This window comes from Dendronephthya gigantea, unplaced genomic scaffold (genome assembly GCF_004324835.1).
Source record: "Dendronephthya gigantea isolate DGI-Jeju-01 unplaced genomic scaffold, DenGig_1.0 000007F, whole genome shotgun sequence".
Lineage (NCBI taxonomy): Eukaryota > Metazoa > Cnidaria > Anthozoa > Malacalcyonacea > Nephtheidae > Dendronephthya > Dendronephthya gigantea.
The window spans coordinates 2,799,024-2,820,941 of record NW_021163017.1 but is presented as its reverse complement, the minus strand read 5'-3'; the positions used below and the strand labels follow the sequence as shown (position 1 = coordinate 2,820,941).

General features: G+C 35.4%; 2 protein-coding genes across 3 annotated transcripts in view; one reads left to right on the top strand and one right to left on the bottom strand.

The window, feature by feature from the left end:
* The window catches only part of LOC114516955 (maestro heat-like repeat-containing protein family member 1), a 40,493-nt gene extending 27,266 nt beyond the window's left edge, over positions 1-13,227 (top strand). The window contains exons 34-42 of the mRNA XM_028536581.1: positions 7,452-7,589; positions 7,730-7,844; positions 8,105-8,251; positions 8,378-8,566; positions 9,288-9,440; positions 9,588-9,722; positions 9,821-9,923; positions 10,267-10,332; positions 11,276-13,227. Coding sequence (XP_028392382.1) covers positions 7,452-7,589; positions 7,730-7,844; positions 8,105-8,251; positions 8,378-8,566; positions 9,288-9,440; positions 9,588-9,722; positions 9,821-9,923; positions 10,267-10,332; positions 11,276-11,358 — 1,129 coding nt within the window. The 3' untranslated portion in view covers positions 11,359-13,227. The remainder of the gene's footprint in view (positions 1-7,451; positions 7,590-7,729; positions 7,845-8,104; positions 8,252-8,377; positions 8,567-9,287; positions 9,441-9,587; positions 9,723-9,820; positions 9,924-10,266; positions 10,333-11,275) is intronic.
* Positions 13,228-13,265: 38 nt separating this feature from the next.
* On the bottom strand, positions 13,266-21,875 carry LOC114516957. 2 transcript variants are annotated; one of them, XM_028536582.1, is made up of 15 exons: positions 21,790-21,875; positions 21,478-21,625; positions 20,640-20,764; positions 19,932-20,140; positions 19,633-19,822; positions 19,051-19,145; positions 18,897-18,969; positions 18,307-18,534; positions 17,377-17,418; positions 17,035-17,169; positions 16,894-16,945; positions 16,367-16,408; positions 16,237-16,278; positions 15,429-15,482; positions 13,266-14,249 (listed from the first exon to the last, which is right to left on the bottom strand). In XM_028536582.1, the coding sequence occupies exons 1-15, from the start codon at positions 21,838-21,840 to the stop codon at positions 13,615-13,617; spliced, it is 2,121 nt and encodes a 706-aa protein (XP_028392383.1). In that variant the 5' UTR covers positions 21,841-21,875; the 3' UTR covers positions 13,266-13,614. The 2 variants fall into 2 exon arrangements, with proteins under 2 accessions (XP_028392383.1, XP_028392384.1); XM_028536583.1 differs by lacking the exons at positions 13,266-14,249; positions 15,429-15,482 and adding an exon at positions 15,643-15,814.
* Positions 21,876-21,918: the final 43 nt, after the last annotated feature.

Here is a 21,918-nt window from a genome sequence, read left to right as displayed (position 1 = left end):
TGCATTCTTACTGAAACAAAATGACAAGTGGAATAATTAAATCCAGCGTTCGCTTAAATCGATCCCGTTTTAGGAAATAGATCATCAAGGTATATTGTCATGCGTATTTGCAGCAATTGCTAAGGATAGTTTAAGTTTTAAATTATATATTGTATAAATGTGCGTGGGTTTTCAAAGGGCGAAATTTGTAGCCGTTTTATAAACAACCTAATGTTATAACCCGATATACTCTCAATTGAGAGCGCGGGTATATTACCGCTGTCAGACGCTCGTCGTGTCTTTGCAGCCTGGCACGAGGTTAAATTGCATATATAATTACACGGTAAATACCTCTTAAACGAATATCATCACCGATTACGATTGCCCTCCAAATAATTCGCCATTTTATCCACTCTATTTGGATCTGTGCATGAACAGTTTCACACGGCGAAAGCTTATATCTTTCTTGGTCTAAGATCAACAATTGTTTTTTAGAAGAATATGCAGACAGATATGAGAAATACTAAATAACATTTTACTTAAAGTATTACTTATTTACAAGAGCGAGAACGTCTTTTGATATTCAATTTACTCATTATTTGTTGCTGTCAATGTTCAGATCTGTGGATGCAAAGTCGCATAATATATGCATATTTGGGGCCAGTTGTATGGAAGCCGGATAGCGCTATCCACCGGATAGTGTTGTTTTCAATCGCTCTAAAATCGCCCGTTGTTTGCTATAACTTTGATTAAATCTTAGTAATCCTAAATTGAGGATCCCCTTTGGTAATTGTTTGCCCCAAAGATAAAATTTTATCGCTCTTAGAGCATTTTTAGAACGGTTGGAAAAATTCACTATCCGCTGGATAGCGCTATCCAGCCTTCGTACAACCGGTCCTGAACAAGATATAACCAAATTGCCAGCCTCTCTCGTAGGGCTTACGACACAACAATCAATCTTCACGACCGTTTATATCCATGCATATATATAAGGAATAAAAGCAGGTAGCCCGAAGCCTGCTTATTCAGAATGTTTTGAGTAAAAATTCGCCGACCAGTTTAAAAATTTTTAAACCGTTAGCAACCTTATTTTATTCTTATTTTATAAAATCCATTTAACTAGCTATAGCATTTATATAAAACCAAGCTTTCCAACTAAACGAATCAGGGTAAAAATTTAAAAGACTAATGTTGTTATTTTGACGAAACTAGGCGTGTATTTATAGCAATATTTGAATAAACGAACAACCTTATTGCACGTTATCAACCGATTGGAATGAAGTAGGGAGAACTATATCGATGGCAATAAGTTTAGAATAAAGAAATTAAGATATCAAAGTGTTCTATAGAATCTATCTATTTTAACCGCAAGACAGAGTTCAGCATCTTAATGGCTTCTCTTCTTAGCATTTTCTTTGTCCAGAAAAATATTACTGAGTTAAGGGTGCAATTTAATATGCTAAGGGTAATGGCCCAGTTCTGAATTACCTGATATTCAATTCTCTTCACGTCAAATTTTAAAGAAAGACTTATTGTGATGACAGCTGGCAAAAAACAGAGCATAAAATGACACACAACGACAAGGAAGCAAGACCTCGCTTGCTTGATTTCTTGAAAGAAAAGTTTTCCCGTTACGTTTCTATCATTTCCCTTGTTCTGTGGATGACTCAATCTTTTGACGACCAGATAAATTCTCGTGTAGGCAAACGAAATAAGACTAAGCACCAGCGTTGCAAAAAACACTGTCAACAATTCCATCAGTTTGTTTTTTGCAAACGAGACGATATCAGTAAGCACGATGGCGCATGCAGCCAAACATGCATAGATTATAATTCTTTTTTTCGTTACTGTGCTGCTGTAAGCAAATGGATGAAGTACCGCGACGTATCTATCGAATGTCATGCCAAGTAACGCGAAGCTCGATGCGGCAGTTGGGATAAGAGTTAACCTGTAGGTAAGAATTCCTACATAACAGTTTGAAATACCTGCCATTCCGGCGGAAAGGTAAACAAGGAATAGTGGCGTTCCCAAAACACCAACTGTTAAATCAGCTGTCGATTGCACGAGAATGATGAAATAGCAAGGCTTGCTGTAAAGTTGAGATGACTTATAAATGGTCGCTATTGAAAGAGCATTCATTACAATCGTGGTGATTATTAACATGCTGTTTGCAGCAATGACGGCCACTTGATTCACATACATTGCTGGAGACGGAAATTTTTTTATTAAGATATCTGATATTTCAAAAAGTTGACACGAAATAATTTCTTGTTCCTCCGACTGATTCATGATGGGAGGGTTAAAAATGATAACCAATTCTTATCGAACTAAATCACTGAAGATCATGCTAATGCTACTAAATTTTCCAGGCATTGAACCTTGATATCTGCGAACGCTTTTTAATTTCGATATTCCCATTAATATATGTAATATTAGTTTTCATGATCATATATATTTGCACTAATATTTGCATTGCTACTGTTTAATATGAATTGCCGTATTCATGATGCATTGCTAAAGAAGTGTAAAGACAGTCGAATCATTTTTTTCCAAAAAAAGCAAATAAATTTTATCATAATATTCTTAGTTGTAGATTTACTTACAATAATACATTTTGACTGCTCTCGCGTCCATGAATTACAAATTTTGCTTCCAAAATTTAATTTATATGCTTCTGAAAATTAGGCGAGGGCATTAAGGGCAGTTTTCCACTTGGCGGAATTTTTCGACCGAAGAAGTCTTATTTTCTTTTCAATTGCGAGAATTCAGCCATAGCGGATTCCCGTAACCGGTCAGAATTGAAAAGAAAATCGAGTGGAAAATTTCGTTTGATCGAAAAATTTCGCCTAGTGGAAAACCGCCTTAAGGTGGCTCCCTACAATTTTTTAAAATATTGAAAACATGTGGTTTCGATTTAAAATTTTGGCACGAGATTTCTCGCTAAGGAAAAGAAATTTCCCAGATATATTTACCAACATTCTAACAGTCAGAAATTGCCCATAAGCATGACGTCATGACCGTTGTTATGGTAACAATGGCGATTCAATATGGCCGACATTTTACCTATTCACGCATTTTACTCGAAAACAAGTTCGCTTTCCCCCCATTTTTTATTTTATAAAAAGTTTTCTTACAAAAAAATGGAAAATTTGAACCAGTTAAAAAAAATTCTATACAGCCAATATTATTGAAAATTAAAAAACGTGATTTTTCGTTATAGAATTTTTTTGGCTGTATAGATTTTTTTTAAACTTGCTCAAATTTCCCATTTTTTTGTAAGAAAACTTTTTATAAAATAAAAAATTGAGGTAACCGAACTTGTTTTCGAGTAAAATGCGTGAAAAGGTAAAATGACGGCCATATTGAATCGCAATTGTTACCATAACAACGGTAATGACGTGATACTCAAAGACAGTTTTCGACTGTTACAATGTTGGTTAATATATCTGGAAAATTTCATCAAAAATTTCAATCTAAATCATTAGTTTTCAATATTCTTAAAAGTGTAGGGAGCCACCTTAAGGCCGACACACATTGGACGCGATTCTATAATGCGACGCGAATTTTCCATTTTCCGAAGCAAATAAATTCAGGTCTGAAAGAACATTTTTAGAGATATGGTACCAGACCAGTCGAGTTGTACTATTATTCAGTAATTATACCATGAATATCGCAACATTGTCAAAATTAGAAAACTTTGAAAACAGAAAAATTCGTGACAAATCCGGTGTGTGTCGGCCTTCAAAGGTGCATATTATGCTCACTTGGTAATGTAAAGAAATGTGTTTTTTACATTTGAACTGCTGTGCTGCATATGCTGCACATCCACGACAAAATTGGTTTCCTATAGTTAGAAATTTATTTGACCTGAAGTTCGTGTCTTTAAAAATGCGAAATTTGAGGATTTTACCGCTGTCCGACAATCTTCTCAGTCACCTGCCACGAGCTTAAATTACATATAACCGCAGGACAAACCCCCTATTAAAGGCGTCTTTTCGATCAAAGATTACTCACGTTTTACAACCAAAGCGTTCACTGTTTACAACCATAACACGTGTGTGTTTAAAGTGCAATATGGCAAATTTTTGCAATGCATTATTGATCTTCCTGTATAAATTATATGCAATTTATGCTCGTGTAATGTCTGCATTCTTAATTGAGGGAAAGTTGTTTGATCAACGACTGAAATCGATCAATCGAAATGTATGCTTTTCATTTTGAGAGCTTGACTGAAGCGAATTACATTACCGATCACGATTGCCATCCAATCAATATGTTATATGCTGTTCACTCTATCGTGGATCTGTACAGGCATAGAAATAGTTTCACACCGCGAATGCTCAAATTGCTCTTGGTCTTAGAAAGTTGGGTTAGCAATCGGCCTTAAGAACGTTGCTTATTAAGGAAAGTTTTAAGTGAAAATCCCCCAACCAATTTAATTAATTTTAAACATCAGTAACTTTGTTGCACGTTTTAAACCGACTTTATTATAATAAACCTTTATAATAATATAAACCTTTATAATATCGATATATATAAGTTTGCTATATAGTATCTATTTTAACCGCCAGAAAGTGTTCAGCACCTTAATGGGTTCTCTTCTTACCATTTTCTTTGTCCAGAAAAATATTACTGAGTTAAGGGTGCAATTTAAAATGCTAAGGGTAATGACCCAGTTCTGAATTACCTGATATTTAATTCTCTTCACGTCAAGTGTGAGGAAAAATACGAGAATAGTTGGCAGGAAAAAAAGGATAAAATGACACACAACGACAAGGAAGCAAGACCTGGCTTGCTTGATTTCTTGGAAGAAGAGTTTTCTCGTTACGTTTCCACCATTTCCATTGTCGTGTATTTTGTTTTGTGGATGAGTCACTCTTCTGACGACCAAGTAAATTCTCGTGTAGGCGGAAGAAATTAAAATAAGCATCAGCGTTGCGAAAACCACAATCAACAATTCAAGCAGTTTGTTCTTTAAAACGGAGACGATGGAAATAAACACGATGGCACACGGAGCCAAACATGCATAGATTAGTATTCTGTTATTCGTTACTTTACTGCTGTAAGCAAAAGGGTGAAGTACCGCGACGTATCTATCAAATGTCATACCAAGTAATGTGAAGCTCGACTCGGCGATTGGAATAAGAGATAGCCTGTGGGTAAGAATTCCTACATAACAGTTTGAAATATCTGCCATTCCGGCGGAAAGGTAAACAAGAAATAATGGGGTTCCTAAAACACCAACCGCTAAATCAGCTGCCGATTGCACTAGAATGATGAAATAGCAAGGCTTACTGTAAAGTTGAGATGATCTGAAAATCGTCGCTATTGAAAGAGCATTTATTACAATCGTGGTAATTATTAACATGCTGTTTGCCGCAATGACAGTCACTTGATTCACATAATGCGCTGGAGACGGAATTTTTTTTATCAAGATATCTGATATTCCAAAGAATTGACACGAAATGATTCCTTCTTCCTCCGATTGATTCATCATGGATTAAGAGCCAAGAGTTAAAACCAATCCTTATCAAACTAACTTATTGAATACCATGCCATTGGTATTGCTGCTAAATTTTCAGGGCATAGAACCTTGATATCTATCTAACGCTTTTTAATAACCACATTTCCGTTATTATGTAACATTAGTTTTTATATGTTTGCACTGTGTGTTTGCATTGCTATATAAGTACTATAAAAGTAAAATGACATGCAGTGTAAATAAAAAAAAAATGACAGACATTATAAAGTCCAGTGTTCTCTAAATCGGGATCATTATCAGCTTCAAACAAATAAGTAAAATAGATGAGAAAAGATGCATTTTCATATATATTTTAAGCACTTGTACTTGTAAATGCGCATTATTATCATTCAGTAATGCGTTGTTTACATTTTGAACTGCCATATTCTTTAATTATGACAAACTGTCTGCACATCTAGCACAAAATTGGTTTTACATGGCTCTAAATTAATGATAAATTGAGTTCGTGTCTAGAAGTAGAAATGTCCGATACATACGAAATTTAAGCAATTTCTGAATGGCGGGAGTGGAAGAGCAGAACCGATACGCACATATATATGCCTTAGTGAGCATTGCCTTTTAAGCCTGGTTTCCATTTAATCGAAATTGCATGTCGTGAAATTTCGCCGATGCGATATAGTCCGGATGTAATTTTGTCTTTATTTCTGTATTCGAATCGGTAATTGTTCCCAGCACACACACACAGAAATGTTCTATATCACATCAGCCACCTTGACATATATGCATGTTCACGACTAAAGGTGAACCAGGTAGCTATAACTGTTACCAAATGCAAAGAGGTAGGTATTTTTTTTGCCAACAATGTCATTTTAAAGTTCATATATTTTAAAGTTCATTTCAACGTTCGTATATTTATTTATATACAGTACATTTTTATATATGAAGGCTAGCTCTTTTGCCGTATTACTGGTTTCAAGTATCGCCTTTACGGATATTGCCACAATTTTTCAATATTTGCTCTGCGCGCAGGTGTGAGAAATGTATATGCATGTAAACACGCTTTGGATGCGTGCTTTATTACCCCTTAGAATAAAACTGCTTTCATAAAGTATCACAAATTATTATTATACTATTTCAACTTTAATGACAATTTAAAATCAAAGATACGTTTATCAGGAATTTCTGGGTAGACAATCTAACCAATACATGTCCGCTAGTACAAATTTGAAACTCGGGCAAAAATGATAGCGATAATACATGCTATAAATGTGTGTCATGCAGGTGCAAACGAAAAGTAATATACCCGCGGGTGCCCCTCCAAAAATATTCCGTTTTTATTGATAATAACTTTTTATCCTGTCAAGCCATTAGACTATGAAATAAATTTTATTAGATAGAGAGAATGATTTTGGTATATTACAATTGTATATTTTACAGAGATATTAGCGTGCCAATTAAATAGCAGCAAATAATGAGAGAAGCATTCCTATTGCTCGCATTTAAGAAACATTTGGTCATTGTCCTGACTTATATTTCAATAAACTGTCGTGAAAATTTTTAGTTGTATAGCATAATGCAACAGTTTGTTTAGTACCTGTCTGCTGTTAATAGGGCCTGCTTCAGTTGAGCAAAGCTTAATTCATTAATATTTTTATACAGCGTTAAGCGTATTTTGCATATTATTTTAGAGACATAATGTAATAATTTATATCCATGAAATTTTTTTAAATAATACAATTATAAGTCTATAACGTATCAAAATTTAAGTTAGTATTTCCTCTAACTAATGAAAGTTGTTTCGTTTCGATAACTTTCCTTGATAAGAAGCTATTTTTGTTTTAACTAAGCTAAAACAAACAAAAAATTTCAAAAAATGTAAACTATAATAGCTTACTGTTCAACGTCACAAAAACGTTTTCTTCCGCCCCATGCAATCATCATCATACGGGGTATTACGTCATTGCGCTAATAACCATGTTCCTATCCGTAGGTCAGCGTTAGCTACCATGAAAATCTTTCTGATTCGAAGCCAAAGTTTAGAACTATCCGAGTTTCTTGATACCGAAGAAATTTGGAGTTTGTTTGACGATGTTGAAACCTTCCCAGAAGCCGTGTGTGGCGTTGCTAGGTATGTGAATTTGATCTCTTTAATGTAACCTGGATCACGCTTTTTACCTATAGTTATAAGGTGCACCTTTAGGCCCATTATGTCACAATATACAATTTTGGGAATAATCTTACCTGGGACTTTCAAAATAATTTTTTTAGAGGTATATGTAAGTCCCAAGCAAACCATGTTCGCGAACTGATAAACACATTCACACCAGTAATGTCAAGTGTTTATGATAATCAAAGAGTTGTGGCCACTGCTTTCTTCTCAGAGGTTAGTAATTCTTGCATTTTAAATAAACGACAATTCGAGCACTTTCTTGGAAAAGACAAGTCATTTCACTATATTGTAAACTGTAAAGGGACCTCATCTGTATTGTCTTTACCTGATGAGCCTTTTCTACTTCATGTATCTATATCCCTCTGATATGTTCCATGGTCTGTTTTTGTCTACAAGTTAATGAGTATACTGTATATCGTACGACATCTGCATGTCCACATGCACAGTTTAAATATTCTCATTAATATTTTTAGTTGATAGATTGTCAGTGTGGTGGGGAACTGGAACTTGTAGACATGATTGTCGCCAATATGATGGGGCGATTGGTTGACAGTGACCACGTGGTTCGAAAGTATTGTATCCGAGGTTTGGGAAATGTTGGCAATACACATCAGACTTTGGTAAGTTTCACACATTAAATCGACTACATTTAATACAGTGTTTGTTCGCATCGCTTAACCTAAAATTACAAAGAGTTTAGCAAATACATGATGGAATTTAATTCTAACAATAAAACAACCATTTAGGTGCAGAAACATTCAACAACAATTTTATCTGCAATGATGACGGGAATGGACGATCGTGACGACCCGGAATGCGATTTAACCCTCGAAGCAATGGCCGGATTATCAAAGATTTTGGCCGTTGTTGATGAGAATAATGTTCGCCATATCTTTATTAACATTTGTCTACGTATCAGACCGTGTTTCGTCAAGGTAGGGTTGCACGTAGTGAAACATCACACGAACATACACTGACGAAGTGTGATCAAATGTCATTTTTAATCATATGCAAACACACAGGTTTTTGCGATAGCGTACGAACCTCTGATATAGAACGCTTTCAAACTGATGTTTCGCGATATTCTGCATAATTTGTTCACTAAAATATGAAATAAACTCTCTCAAGACTACTGGTCAATGGTATTCTTCGTAGGCCTGCACGAAAATTTTGAACGTAAAATACTTTTCTAGTATTTCCTAAATCTACCATTTCTCAACAAAATCCTGTTGTGATTCTTACCACTTTTATTAACTGGGGGAAATAGTGCCATACCTCGAACTAAATATAGCAGTACAATATACCTAATACCCTCTGTGTCTTAAATAATTGTTACCAACACCAAGGGGGGATTTCGTTTTAGACCAATCAGCAAATGTGTTTACATTTTCACTAACCCAATTAGAATGCAAAAATCTCGATAAAGGAACATTATATTTACCATTCTACATGAAGTATTAAAAATTTAGGCATTTTGATTGGCTTTGCCTAAAAAATGTTAACAAATTTGTTGATTAGTTTTAAACGAAATTCCTCCTTGTTGTTTCCAATTCAAATTTTGTCAACGTGAGTGTAATATTAATGAAGCGCCCAGTTGTGTAGCGATGATAATATTTTAGTATTGCGAATTCTATTAAAACAAATGTACTTTGTTAGGACAAACCAGCAGTTCGTGCAGAAGCATTTACTTTATTTGGAAATCTATCAAGATTCGGTGATGGTCCATCGAAGGGTCCTTTCTTGGAGCAAATCCACGCGAACTTCGTCAGTTTGTTGATACACATGAATGAAGAACAGGAAGTAACTAAGGTTTGGCTTTGTCGATTTTTTCTTCCTATAAACAATTAAATGTCTCTAAAGATTCCATGACCATGTTCTCAAACAGCATACGGTCACGTTTTCGGACATTTTTATTTGTGTTCATATGACATGGTTTTGAATTATACCTCCCTGTAGGCATGTAAATGTGCATTACGTAAGCTGTCGCCTCTTATGGGCTCCGAAGCTATCAGTGATATGTTCCAAAAGCATCTCATAGAAAACGCGAATCTTCATTATGGAGAGTTTATGAAGGATTTGTCAAGACTTATTGTAAGTAAAGACCATCAAGCCATGTTCCATATATAGTGGGGGAGGTTCTGCAGTGTGTATCATGCCATTTAAGTTTATGTACTAATTTACTTTCGCAGATAAAAGATTTTAGTGATAAAGTCGACTTTTACATCATGACTTGCGTGACATTTTTTAAGAGCACTCGTTCGGAGGTGCAATGTAACGCTGCAATATTTCTGGGTAAGTAATAAACACGACATAATAAGACAATTGCTGGTTTGATACTCTGCCTATAGACCGAGTTTTTGGTTGTCACACTGTAGTTGTTTATACCGTATGTGCATGGTTGCATGAAGTTATGTATATATAGCCTAAGGCCATAAATCGCTAGTATGATACTCGCTCTAATGGTTTGTTACGTCTCATGTTTCAAACGTCGAACTTTGAATGTGCCGAATCAAATGCAAATGACGTAAACAAAGACTTTGGCTCATCAACATTAGGTGCGGCACATGAAAAGTTCGACGTCTGAAACGGGCCTAACACAGCAGTCATCGCTAAAAAAATAAATTGCATTATTTAGGATTTCTTCTTGGAAATCTCCCTGAAAATAAACGCTTGACAATTTCGAAAGAGTACGTTTGTGGTGGTGAGTATCAGTTTCACAATAGACCTTCTTGGTTATTACGTCACAACACTATCGTTTTTAATTTAGAACCACCTTAATCGAGAGAGATTTCAAGTTTTACTCTCACAAGCTATGTGGAAAGATGCAAAACATGCTTCTTCAACCCATGCACGAGTTTTTCATTTTGACAAACAAGTGTGAAAAAAACCATAGCACAAGAACGAGGCTGGAAGCCTCGCACTAGTGTTACGATCATATTTCCATATTTATTGGTCAAAATTAAAAATTCTTTTTCATGCGTGTTTTGAAGAAGGATGTTTTGCATCTTTGCACATGGCTCGTGAGAGTGAATTTTAAATCTATTTAAGGTGGTTCTAAATTTATAACGATAATGTTGTGACGTAATTATCGAAAGGGTCTATTACTGAAAGATTAGTGTCACACCAGAATATTGCGGGCTCAACATCATTTGCTTAGCGGTATTATATAGGCAGGGTACTAACTACAGATTATATTTAGGAAAGATTTACAATCCATAAACTATTTTTAACATCCTCTGGTTTCATTTCTTTCGTTTGCTGCTGTAATGCTGTGTTAATACTAAGCACCATATTCATGACATTATTAAAGCGGATATTTTTATCAACATATTTTTATTAGCGAGTGTGAGGTTTAAGGATAAAATCTGCAAATATTTTGTTAAAACGTTACTCATACAAACCACCGTTGGTAAGTCATTGATGTCCTATTTCAATGATATTATAGACACGATTAATCGATTTAATCGTTTTTTTCACTAAGATTAATCCATTATGATATAAACCGATAGAAGAAGCTCTATAAATTAAGATATAAGTTTATTTGGATTCTTGCGTAGAATTTTAATAAAATGGTGGTGCCCATTGCATTTAATCCTCTTCTTACAATGTTTTAATAAATTAACTTTTGCATTTTTTTTTTGCAGCTCTCATAACTTTGCTAAAAGATCCTGAAGCTAATGTTAGATGCAAGGCCGCTGAAGCGATGAGCCTACTGTACGACTACTAATTGATGGTAAGATCTATTAGTAGTACCAAACTTAAGTCCTACACTTGGACTTCTGCTGCTGTTCTTTAGGAAGCTGACTTCTTCAAAGTATGGAATTGATGGCAAAAATTAAATGGGGGTACAATGGAAGAAACAATTAGAATTTAATAATTATATGAAAATACCGTCTGTTGCATGGCTAGTGATCTCTATACTGTAGCTAGAAAAAACGACATTGCCTAACGTTTGTTCACACCGCTGGCTGAAAGTGCACAAGCTTTACTTTTGATAACTCATTGCCTAAAAGAAAAGGCTTTAATTAACGCTCTTTCCATGCGCACTTACATCTTAAACCGCACAGTTAATTTTTGAAAAAACCGAATGAAAACGATTTAGTTTTCCGCTCATTTTAGGAAGCATTTATTGCGGTAAAAATTTGTAACGTCTAAAATTTGTAACGTCGAAATTGCGTAAGTGCATGGAAAGCAGCCTTAAGTTGATCGGTGAGTTACCGGAAGTCGTGAGGTAATTTGAGCAAACGTCGCCTACAGTCTTCAAAGTAAATATACAAAGAGATCATATATCAGCATATAATCCTCGTAACCAGAGATTTGACAAAGAGTGTTAGCTATACATTCTCACGTCGTTCTTCCTGGCGATGCATCTCTCCAACAGCAATGGTACAAACAATGCCTCATAGATCACCAAGCGATAATAGAGGTTGGGAAATTGAATGATTAGCGATAAATTTGCTGGAATCTTTGAAGAATACCAGCAAACAATCATTGTTTGGTGCATATGTATGCATCGCATGAAACAAAATTGACGAAAAAGCGACTACAAAATATAATTCTTACGTTTATGCAATTATTGTTTATTAATATGCATTACTAATGCAATCCCGATTTTGATTGGCTAAAAAACCTTCAGATAATTCTCAATGTCCTGCCACAATTATCCGTAGGTTACGTATTTTTTTGCCGCTAGTTTGTTGTCAATAATGGCGCAGGCTTCCTCTCTAAAAAGGAAACACATAGTAAAACAATTATTGAATTCGGTCTCAGCTTCGCTTCGGTGAATAACGAAACTTCGGCTTGACAATTCTCGATATCACACTCAACCTCATCCGATAATTGTTAAATATATGCAATATATGCATAATGATTGTGTGACGAAAATGGAGCCCCAATTTAATTTTGCTCGGTAGGTAGCTTAAATGTTTGTTCCATTTTTTTTTATTTCTGCTCTCATCCTTTAAATCCTTACTAAACTTAATTATTCACAATATCATAGAGAAGTGTGAAATTATTTAAATGTTTAGTATAATATTGTATAATGACCGTAAGCTTGTCTTGATGAAATCTGTGTTTGGGTGTGACTAAGCATGATAACCTCCACGAAATTTCATGTCATGTAATCGGTAGCAATATATTTCGTTGAGTGGGATTTTAAAACTAGCAGACTGAAATTCTTCCCGCTCCTGTAAAATATAGGAAAGAATTACCAAAACCGACCTCCCCCCAAACCAACAGATTCAAGGCCCGGTTGATCAGCGTGATATCGCGTCAATGTTAAAATGTTTGGGGTTTTTGCAGCGCCACATTGGTTTGGTGATTTTCTTTAGGGCGGTGAACATACCGTTACATTGGATTGCTAGATTTGTGCAGCAGAGGCGTATGGCCTGTATGAATGCGCTACAGTGTTTTCAAATGTGCAATTACTTATAATACGTCTCAGCTGGGCTTGGAACGAAAATTTAACTTGTCAGTCGAAGCGTGTGAGGCTTTAAGATAGCTTCCTAATATCTTCAATTCTGAATTTAGCGTGCAATATCTATAATTCACGAAAAATACAGACTTACACAGTTTAATAAAAAAAAAATTACATAAGTATAAACTAATTTAGGTAAATTAATTTGAATCGACACAAAATCTTGTAAACCATGAAATTATATAAACTCTGATCGAATGGAAATAAATTAATGCGATCACAACAATTTTTTAATCATCTAGTTGTATTCAATACATTAATACTTTATGTATATCTTGCGTATATTACACATCGGTCATGCATATGCATTTGTTGGTAATAGTAAGGGTATGCGCGGTTTGATAATCTTGAGTCATACTACATTTGTGTCAACGAATATAAATTGTTTTATTGCATGCATTGGTAGTTCATTTTTAATTATAGCTGAGGCAACATCTTTCGAAAAAAACTGTGTTCATATAGTGATAACAAATGCTCTTTGCATATCCCGCGGGTCCAGGAATCGTCTTAACGCAGATATATCGCTCCACCTGGGTTGGATACACCTTTCTTGTGGCCACCGCAGTTGTCGCAAAAATTATGTGTTGGACACCAACGATTTGTTTGACCGTCAAAGAAATAGAAATACTTATTAAACGTTGGACCCGGAGATATCCAGTAGATTTGCGATGGTGGATTGTGACATCTTGGCGCTACGTGTTTTATATTTTGACATCTCATTGATCCGTCCTGCTTTGTTACCAGGCTTCCTCCATTCGGCTGGCAAACGATCCAGTCATTAATGTTTGATTTGATCAATATTTCATTCCCAATGTATTTCCAAAGATTGTAATCAACAGCGCCTCGTGTAGTTTCCCTGAGTGGAGGGGTGGTTGAAATTGGAACATCAGCTGTTGGAGCATACCAGTTTGGACGAAGGGTGACGGCGTTGCTTCCTGAACTGAAGCTGTTGTAGTTGGTGAAAGTGTAACTGTAAACCAGAGTCCAACCACCCCGATGTGTTGCCATATCGCAGTAGACTTTGAATAGTGGTGAACCGGGATACGGCCAAATCCAGTACACTCCTGAGCCTGCGGATGGTCGCATTCTTTTGATATCAGAACACGACTTTCCTCCAACACCTGACTTTAAATGTTGAATATCTTAATAAAGGAAAAAATAGCGTCCGCGTTTTAAACATTAAAATGGAACGGTTGACAATTCATTCATTAATTATCCATCTTCTGTAATCACTGTCAAATTATTCAATTTGATTGGTTTACAGGAGTGCGATTAATCATTAATCGCACTCTTGGTGAGCTGTAATCGCACTCTTGTTCACAGCCAATGAAATTCAGCATAGCTTTACAAGTAGCCAATCAGCATTCAGGATACAAAATAAGAATTTGTTTTCTTTTGGGGCGCGAAATTTTTAAAAATGGAGGAATTTGACAATGATTTTGAAAATTTTGACCTTTTAAATGATATATTTGCTGAAGAAAATGACCAGAATTTTTGATTACAGAAGATGGATAATTAATAAGTAATAGAACGAATTAAGTCGTGCAATTAATGCCAAATCATACTCGTGCTTAACAAATCAACCTCCCGCTGCGCGGTCGGTTGATTTTGTAATCACTCGTATGATTTTGGCATTAATTGCACCCCTATTCGTTCTATTACCATTATAAATTTTAAGCGGGCTATAAATCTATGCATGGAATGAACGAAGTTATTGCATATGAACAACCAAAGCCGCAAAGTCAGAGGTTGATATTCAGACTGAATTCCTGGCACAGGTGCCCAAAGTTCGTTCTTTGGCACCGTTCCTAATTTCATTTGGAAGCGTCGTGCTTAACCTGGGCACCAGATAAATGCATATATGACAGACAATCTCAACGCGCTCGAAGCCCCTCCTATATAAAGTTACAATACAAACCAATGACAATACAAACCAAGTTTTTTTTTCTAGATCGCTTACTTTCCCATATCAGAGCACGACTTTTATTTTTAGTCAGTGAATTTAGCATTGAATTGAAAAAGTGTAGCAAATAATGTCAAAATTCAATATAAATATAAATTAGGTTTGCGATACTTTTGGTAACAAATTCCGGACGCGTTACAAAAGTGTACAATTGCATGCATATTAAACGAAACTGTATTTCCCGTACAGTAAGATTTCGCGATGAAACTTTGCCATACATATAACTTTATATAGTGCAACGCGCGGGTTATCGTTATGCACTGGGCTCAAACGCATTGTCGTCATATTATGCCGTTTGTGCGCGGTTCGTGCGCGACGACATGACGACAGTACCAACGCGCGGCACAAACTATCTTACCAGCTTTTAAGGAACGAGTTTCATTTCTGAATTCCATTTTCAGTTGATTTATTTCTGTCGAAAATATATAAAATAATTTAATTACTGTACCACTAAGTAGTGTAAGCCTCTATTTTTATAAGCTATTTAGCTTAGCCGATTATTATATGTATAGGGGATTGTGTGGTACCACAACAACAATATGAATTTGAAGACCTACTAGTTTGAATAATACAAGCGGTTATAGGAGCACACCTCAAAGGAGAATTGAAATGAATGTCGTATATGACGCTTTCCAGAGAGTGAATGGGCTACAAGATGCCGTGCCAGGTAGACTAAAAGCGCGGGTAAAGCCCCTTCTGTACGCCCTATCTACCGGAGCCCGCGCACGATACCCCGACTTGTTTCTAAATAATGTCAAGAAAGGGACAACATAGGCTAAATAGCGAGTTGACAAGTACTTAATATATAGAAACAGATTTTAAGGCTTGGTAATTTTTCTGATGGGCATTTTTAATGATTACACAATTGATTCAAATCGAGGAGGATATATATATATATATATATATATATATATATATATATATATATATATATATAAAAAAAATATATATATATATATATATATATAAATGTATATATGGAAAAATGTTAACCGTGATCAATAGGTGAGGAAAAAATTATTGAGAGCTATCAATGATACGTAATTAAACAGTACGTAGATAAAAGAAAGTAAACTGTACCTATATATTACAGAATGGAATGATGGCTTGTACATGTTTTGCTCTTTCACGGTATTAATATTAGCTATAAAGAAATTTTTTCATACCGTTTTTTAGGACTCCAGCCTCTTGTCTAACAAATTTCAGTTCTGAAAAATCACGAATATAATTTAAAAATGAATTTGCTTGTTCATGTTTACTCTTTCACACTATTAATATATAAACAAACTCTCATACCATTCTTTAGGACTTCAGTCCCCTGTCTAACCAATTTCAGTTCTAAAAAATCGCGAAGAAATGCTTATCCATGCATGTAAGATATACACCCTGATATATGGTGTGTTGTATATATATATATATATATATATATATATATATATATATATATATATATATATATATACGATATATATTCAAATTCGTACGATGTTGGGCATTTAAACAACGCATTGCTTACTTCCTTAATTAACTTCCTTGTACAATGACTAAAGTCCGTTTTCCACTAGGCGAATTTATTCGCGGCGAATTCTTTCGCAAACCAATCACATTTCAGATAACGCTTTGCGTCGCGTGAATAAATTTCCCTAGGGGAAAGACTTGAAGAGCGTGAGGACTGTAATTACGATAAGGTTCTTACATCTGTCACTGGTTTATTCTCTAAAGTTTGAAAATATTTTAAAAGCATTTGTATTGGAAAGCTTATCAGCAAACTTCTACACGGGAACTTAATTAATGTTTAGGTGTATATATAAATAAACTCAAACCTGAGGTTAATTGCTTTTTATCTTTACTCAGTTGTCGAGAGAGATTTTTTTCCTAAGAAAGGAACAGTTAACACATTTATCCTACATAGCTACCCAATATCATTGGTACATTCTTTAGGTATATACAGTGATATTACGTACCACAATCTCCCTCCCAAGAACATCCCATCCATCACCGTTAGCCACATACAGCTTTTTGTCGTCATTACGATAAGATAATAACCCTTGCACATTAGGAAGGTTTTCGAGTTCTTCACTATTCTCAACGTCCACAATCTATAAAAACAATCATATATTTTGGCCACCAATAGTAGTACAAAAATTATCTATTATGCACACTATATAGGTAAGATCCAGTTTTCGCATGTCCGTGATAGCTATAAGCAAAACAGTTTCATCGTATAGTGATTATTATGCAGTGTCCTTTGTAACTTTCAAAGAATCAAGCCTGCACAGAAATTTAACAGTTTGATGTATACTTACACCGTCAATAAACTTCGGCACACTATTTTTAGAACAAGTGCCCTGTTAAGAAAAATATATACTAATGCATAATTCAAAAAAGATTAGAGGTTGAACTTAACATTAATAACAAAAATGTTACATAAGTAGAGAAGATTACGTGTGCTTTAAAATTTAACTAGACATGTAAAAAACACTTACTGCATGTGACGGAAAAGTACAGAAACTTGTTTTTTCGTAAGTTGCGATCGAAGTTTCATAATTTTTTTAAGGCCAGGCGGCCTGGTTCCCATTAAATCGTAGGCGTCGTGAACATGTCAAGGTGGCTGATGCAATATAGTACATTTCTATTTGTGTGCGACAATGAACGATCGATTTGAAAGCAGAAATAAATTAAAGACAAAATTAATTTACAACCGGACTATTTCTCATCAGTGAAAATGAAGGCGCTGTTGCACGATGCAACTTTCCTTGCAACTTGCACTGCAATTGTAATTTTGAGGGATTTTAATTTGTAAAGAGTGTTCAAAATGCACAGAAAACGTATCGAATGTAAGAAATGTTCGTATTTGTCAACTTTAGATGCCTCAGGAGTAGAATTGCATTGCAAGTTGCAAGGAAAGTTGCATAGTGTCTTGACTCGATCACGACAATTCGATTCAATGGAAAGCAGGCTTATAAGCTGGCTTTAGTATAGATTAAATGTAAATATCAGGAATTCGAGTATGGTTTATTGGTTTCATGCAAAATATCGAACGAATTTCATAACAACATGCACCTTAGGCTTAGAAAGTCGCTTCAGTTCATTATAATTGCCAATTGCTGTATTTAACAAACGTAACAACGTAATGACCATACTGTTAAATATCTTCGCCTTCGGAGCTAGTCAATCAGAATATATCAAATTCTATAGAATGTGTTATTTCTGTTTACGGTATTTGCCTCATTTACCTTCTTCGCAACACCAGTCACTGGGTGAATAAAGTAAGTCTCATTATTCCCATCTTCCATTCGCATCTTGAACTCGGCGCATTTCTTCCAAACCGGTGAAGGTGGAATTGATGTTCTTATCCAAAACCAAACATAAGCAGCCTTAGTTACCCTGCCACCATTGATACTTTTACATCCAGGAGAGCAGTGATCACCAACACTGCCTTTAGGACCATAACAGAAACAACACTGATTAAAAAAATTTTTAGGGTGCATATCAGAATACTTTGTACATAATTGCTATCTTTCAACTTTTGTTAGCATAAAAAAAATTAATAGCGGGACACGAGATGCATTTGATTTAACAATTATTCGCCTCAGGCAGGGTCGGTGATAATCGCTGTATAAAATAATCGACGGATGGTTTTAGCATAATTACAATAGTGAATTTTTGAAAAAACGAATTTGTGGTAGAAAATATATATGGTTGATAATCCGAGGTCGCTCGACCAATACGAGGCCAGAATTTTCAATAATCACCTTTGTAATTATACTAATAAATTAACGACCCGAGCTTTAGCGTGTATATAGTGTGCTGTGCTGTACACTACCTTTTCGTTATCACAACCAACAAACGCTGTAGAATTGTGCTGAATTCCAGATCGTGGAAAAGACGTACTGAAACTGCATAATTGTAATTAGATAGTTAAAGCCCCGTATCAAATGCTTTCCGCAGTTGCATAAGCATGTTTGCATGTTGCTTACCCGAATCCTCCATACTTATCATATCGTAGGTTTATTCCAGAAATTACAGCATATCCAGAACTGCATGGGGTTTTCAAGCAATAATTCATCATTTGCTGCATAAGGATATACGATGACGTTTTAATTGCTACTTTACTGGTCTTTTATTTATTTCCTGCTTATGTCTCATCTTTCTGTGGTTTATGAAAATAATCAGATATTTATTGACAAATTAAAAATATAAAAGCTCGTTGACTGATCGCGGCTAAATCTTTCAGCAAAATTTTTTAAATTTGTCAGCTTGCATAAAAATTCAATATAAATAAACTGAGGAGCGTAACGTTTGAAGACGGCTGCTCAATTGATTTAGAGTTTGACAAGTAGTACGTGCCCATGTATAGACCATGTTATGCATTTGCAGGGATTTTTTCTTACCATTCATGTATTGAAGTCTAGTTTGTATTCTGCCCTTATCTATAGTAAGTCACTTAAAATAACAACAACGGTTTCGACTTAAAACACCGATCTTAACTAGGGCAAAGTTAGCAAATTTTTGGGTTAGGATGGTATTATTATTAATATGAACTATAAGAGTAGCCATACCCATCCCAGTCCTGCAGGGTACGCTGGTCCAAATCTTGAGCACTGAAAATTTCTCGTAACAACCTTTCCAACCAATAAATCTTTTACAAACGCAACATGTCCGATGCCAGGGAAATGATTTCTACAGCCGCTTCCACTCTCGCTGACAAACAGCTTCGTAAATGGACGTGGATTTGTGAAATGATAGAGCCTGCAAAAAATATAACTCTGCATAGAACAAGACAGATTTTTTGTAAAAGGCTATTTTGTAAAAGAGGACAAACTGTATCGTTACAGCCAGTGTCAATGATTTTCTATACCAATCAGCTTTGACGTCTTTTGGGTCGTTAGTTGTTGAAACTTGAACTCGGAATTCAATCATGGGTACGTCACCAAAATCACTTGACCAATGTGGTGGCCCATTCGGTGTAACTATCTGTGAGTTAGACGGTACAGTCCAAGAAATAGGGCTGTTTTTGTTGCCAACTAACATAAAACCCCCTTTGTCTGTTTTAACATCGCACCACACCTACAATTGAAGAAGGTAACCGTGGAGTTATAAAAGTTTGCACTAAAATATCACAAAAATAAAAAACGGGGGTGGGTGAACTTGTTTTCGAGTGAAATCCGTGAATAGGAAGAATGTCGGCTAGGGATGCACCGGATTTGAAATTTTCAAGGACCAGATTTACCGGATTTGGACAAAAATTCCGACCATATTGAATCGCTATTGTTATCGTGACAACAGTATAATGACGTCATATCTATAGACAATTTCTGATTGTTTTAAAATTGTATAGAGCCACCTTAAATCTATCAAATATATAATAAGCGCCAAATGAATAATAGAACGAATAGGAGTTCAATTAAAAAAATCATTCGAGTGGTTATAAAATCATCCGACCGCGTAGCGGGGGGTTGATATATTAACCACGAGTATCATTTCGCACTATTTCACATCTATCATATATGTGACTGTACGTATATGCATATAACGACAGTGAGAAGGGTTTTAAGGCAGCGCATACCTTTAATGTCGTATTCAAACCAAGACCATTAATCCAGTAAGAACCCGTTTTTGCACTGCGTCTTCGTCGCACAATATCCGTGCAATCTTTACCGGGATTGTAAAATTCACCCACTGATGGATTATCTAGCAAATACATCTGTAAGTTGAGTAGCGGTTTTCCTTCATCCGGATCTCGCAGCCGGTAAACAACATAGTGTGTAATTCAATATATATTCAAGGTAATATTCGAATACAGCAGACGAGAGTATCGGCTGGATAAAACGTTACTCACGCGTGCTTGTTAACTCAGACGATAACTCACAGTGTGCAATAAGCTCTTATGAGATTTATGTCTCATGTAACCTTGTCTCACTTATCAAACGTGTTTGGTATTTTTTATGTTGAAAATTACACAGTTTGCCCTTATGCCAGATGCCGGCCCTGGCGGCCCATGCACATGTTCATATATCAAAGCCCTACTGTCCTTTGCATGTTTCTGAAGCAGGTCTTTCTTAGACTCGTGTTACATATATGTAATAGACATTGATTTTTTGAGTTGGTCATGGGGATATTATTGGGTCATGGGGGTATAGTTTTTACTTTTTATTACTTATCTTTGCTACGAAGTAATGAAATTTTGCACTTTTGCATGAATGAAGTCCGAAAGGTCATACTATTATTGTTATAAACATAATATAACCTGATCTTATCTATATCTATATGAATTCAGGATTCAAGACATGTTTAGCAAATAAGTTCTATATAGCGAAATCATGAAAGGTAGCTATATTTAATTTCCTTAGTTTTATTAATCGTTAAAGGGACTTAATAAACACGTAAACAAAAGATAAACTTACTGTCTAGCTCTTTCCAGTGGTACTTCCCGTCGTGTTTCAGACAAATCAATGCTCTTTCGTTTTCTTCCAAATCATTAACAACAACTGTTTTTCCTGAATTTTCTGCGATGCATCTCATACCTGGGTCTTCTTTGTTTACAGCAAACACCTTAATAAATTATTACGATGAAACAGCGGAAGCAAATGAAAAACGTATACGCGGTTTATCGGATGTAGATTCTTTTAGCTCTATATCTTGTCAAAATATTAATTCAGAAATAATCTAGGCTGTATATATGCATAATGCATGGTGTATACATGCAGTTAGCTTACCAAATTAGACCCTGTAAATATCAACAAAGATACTGAAATTAAAAGCATCATCGCTATTTTATCAAGTTCGAATAAACAAAATTTCTTCCACGACGCTCTGCTATGATTCCATATGATCTGATCAGCTGA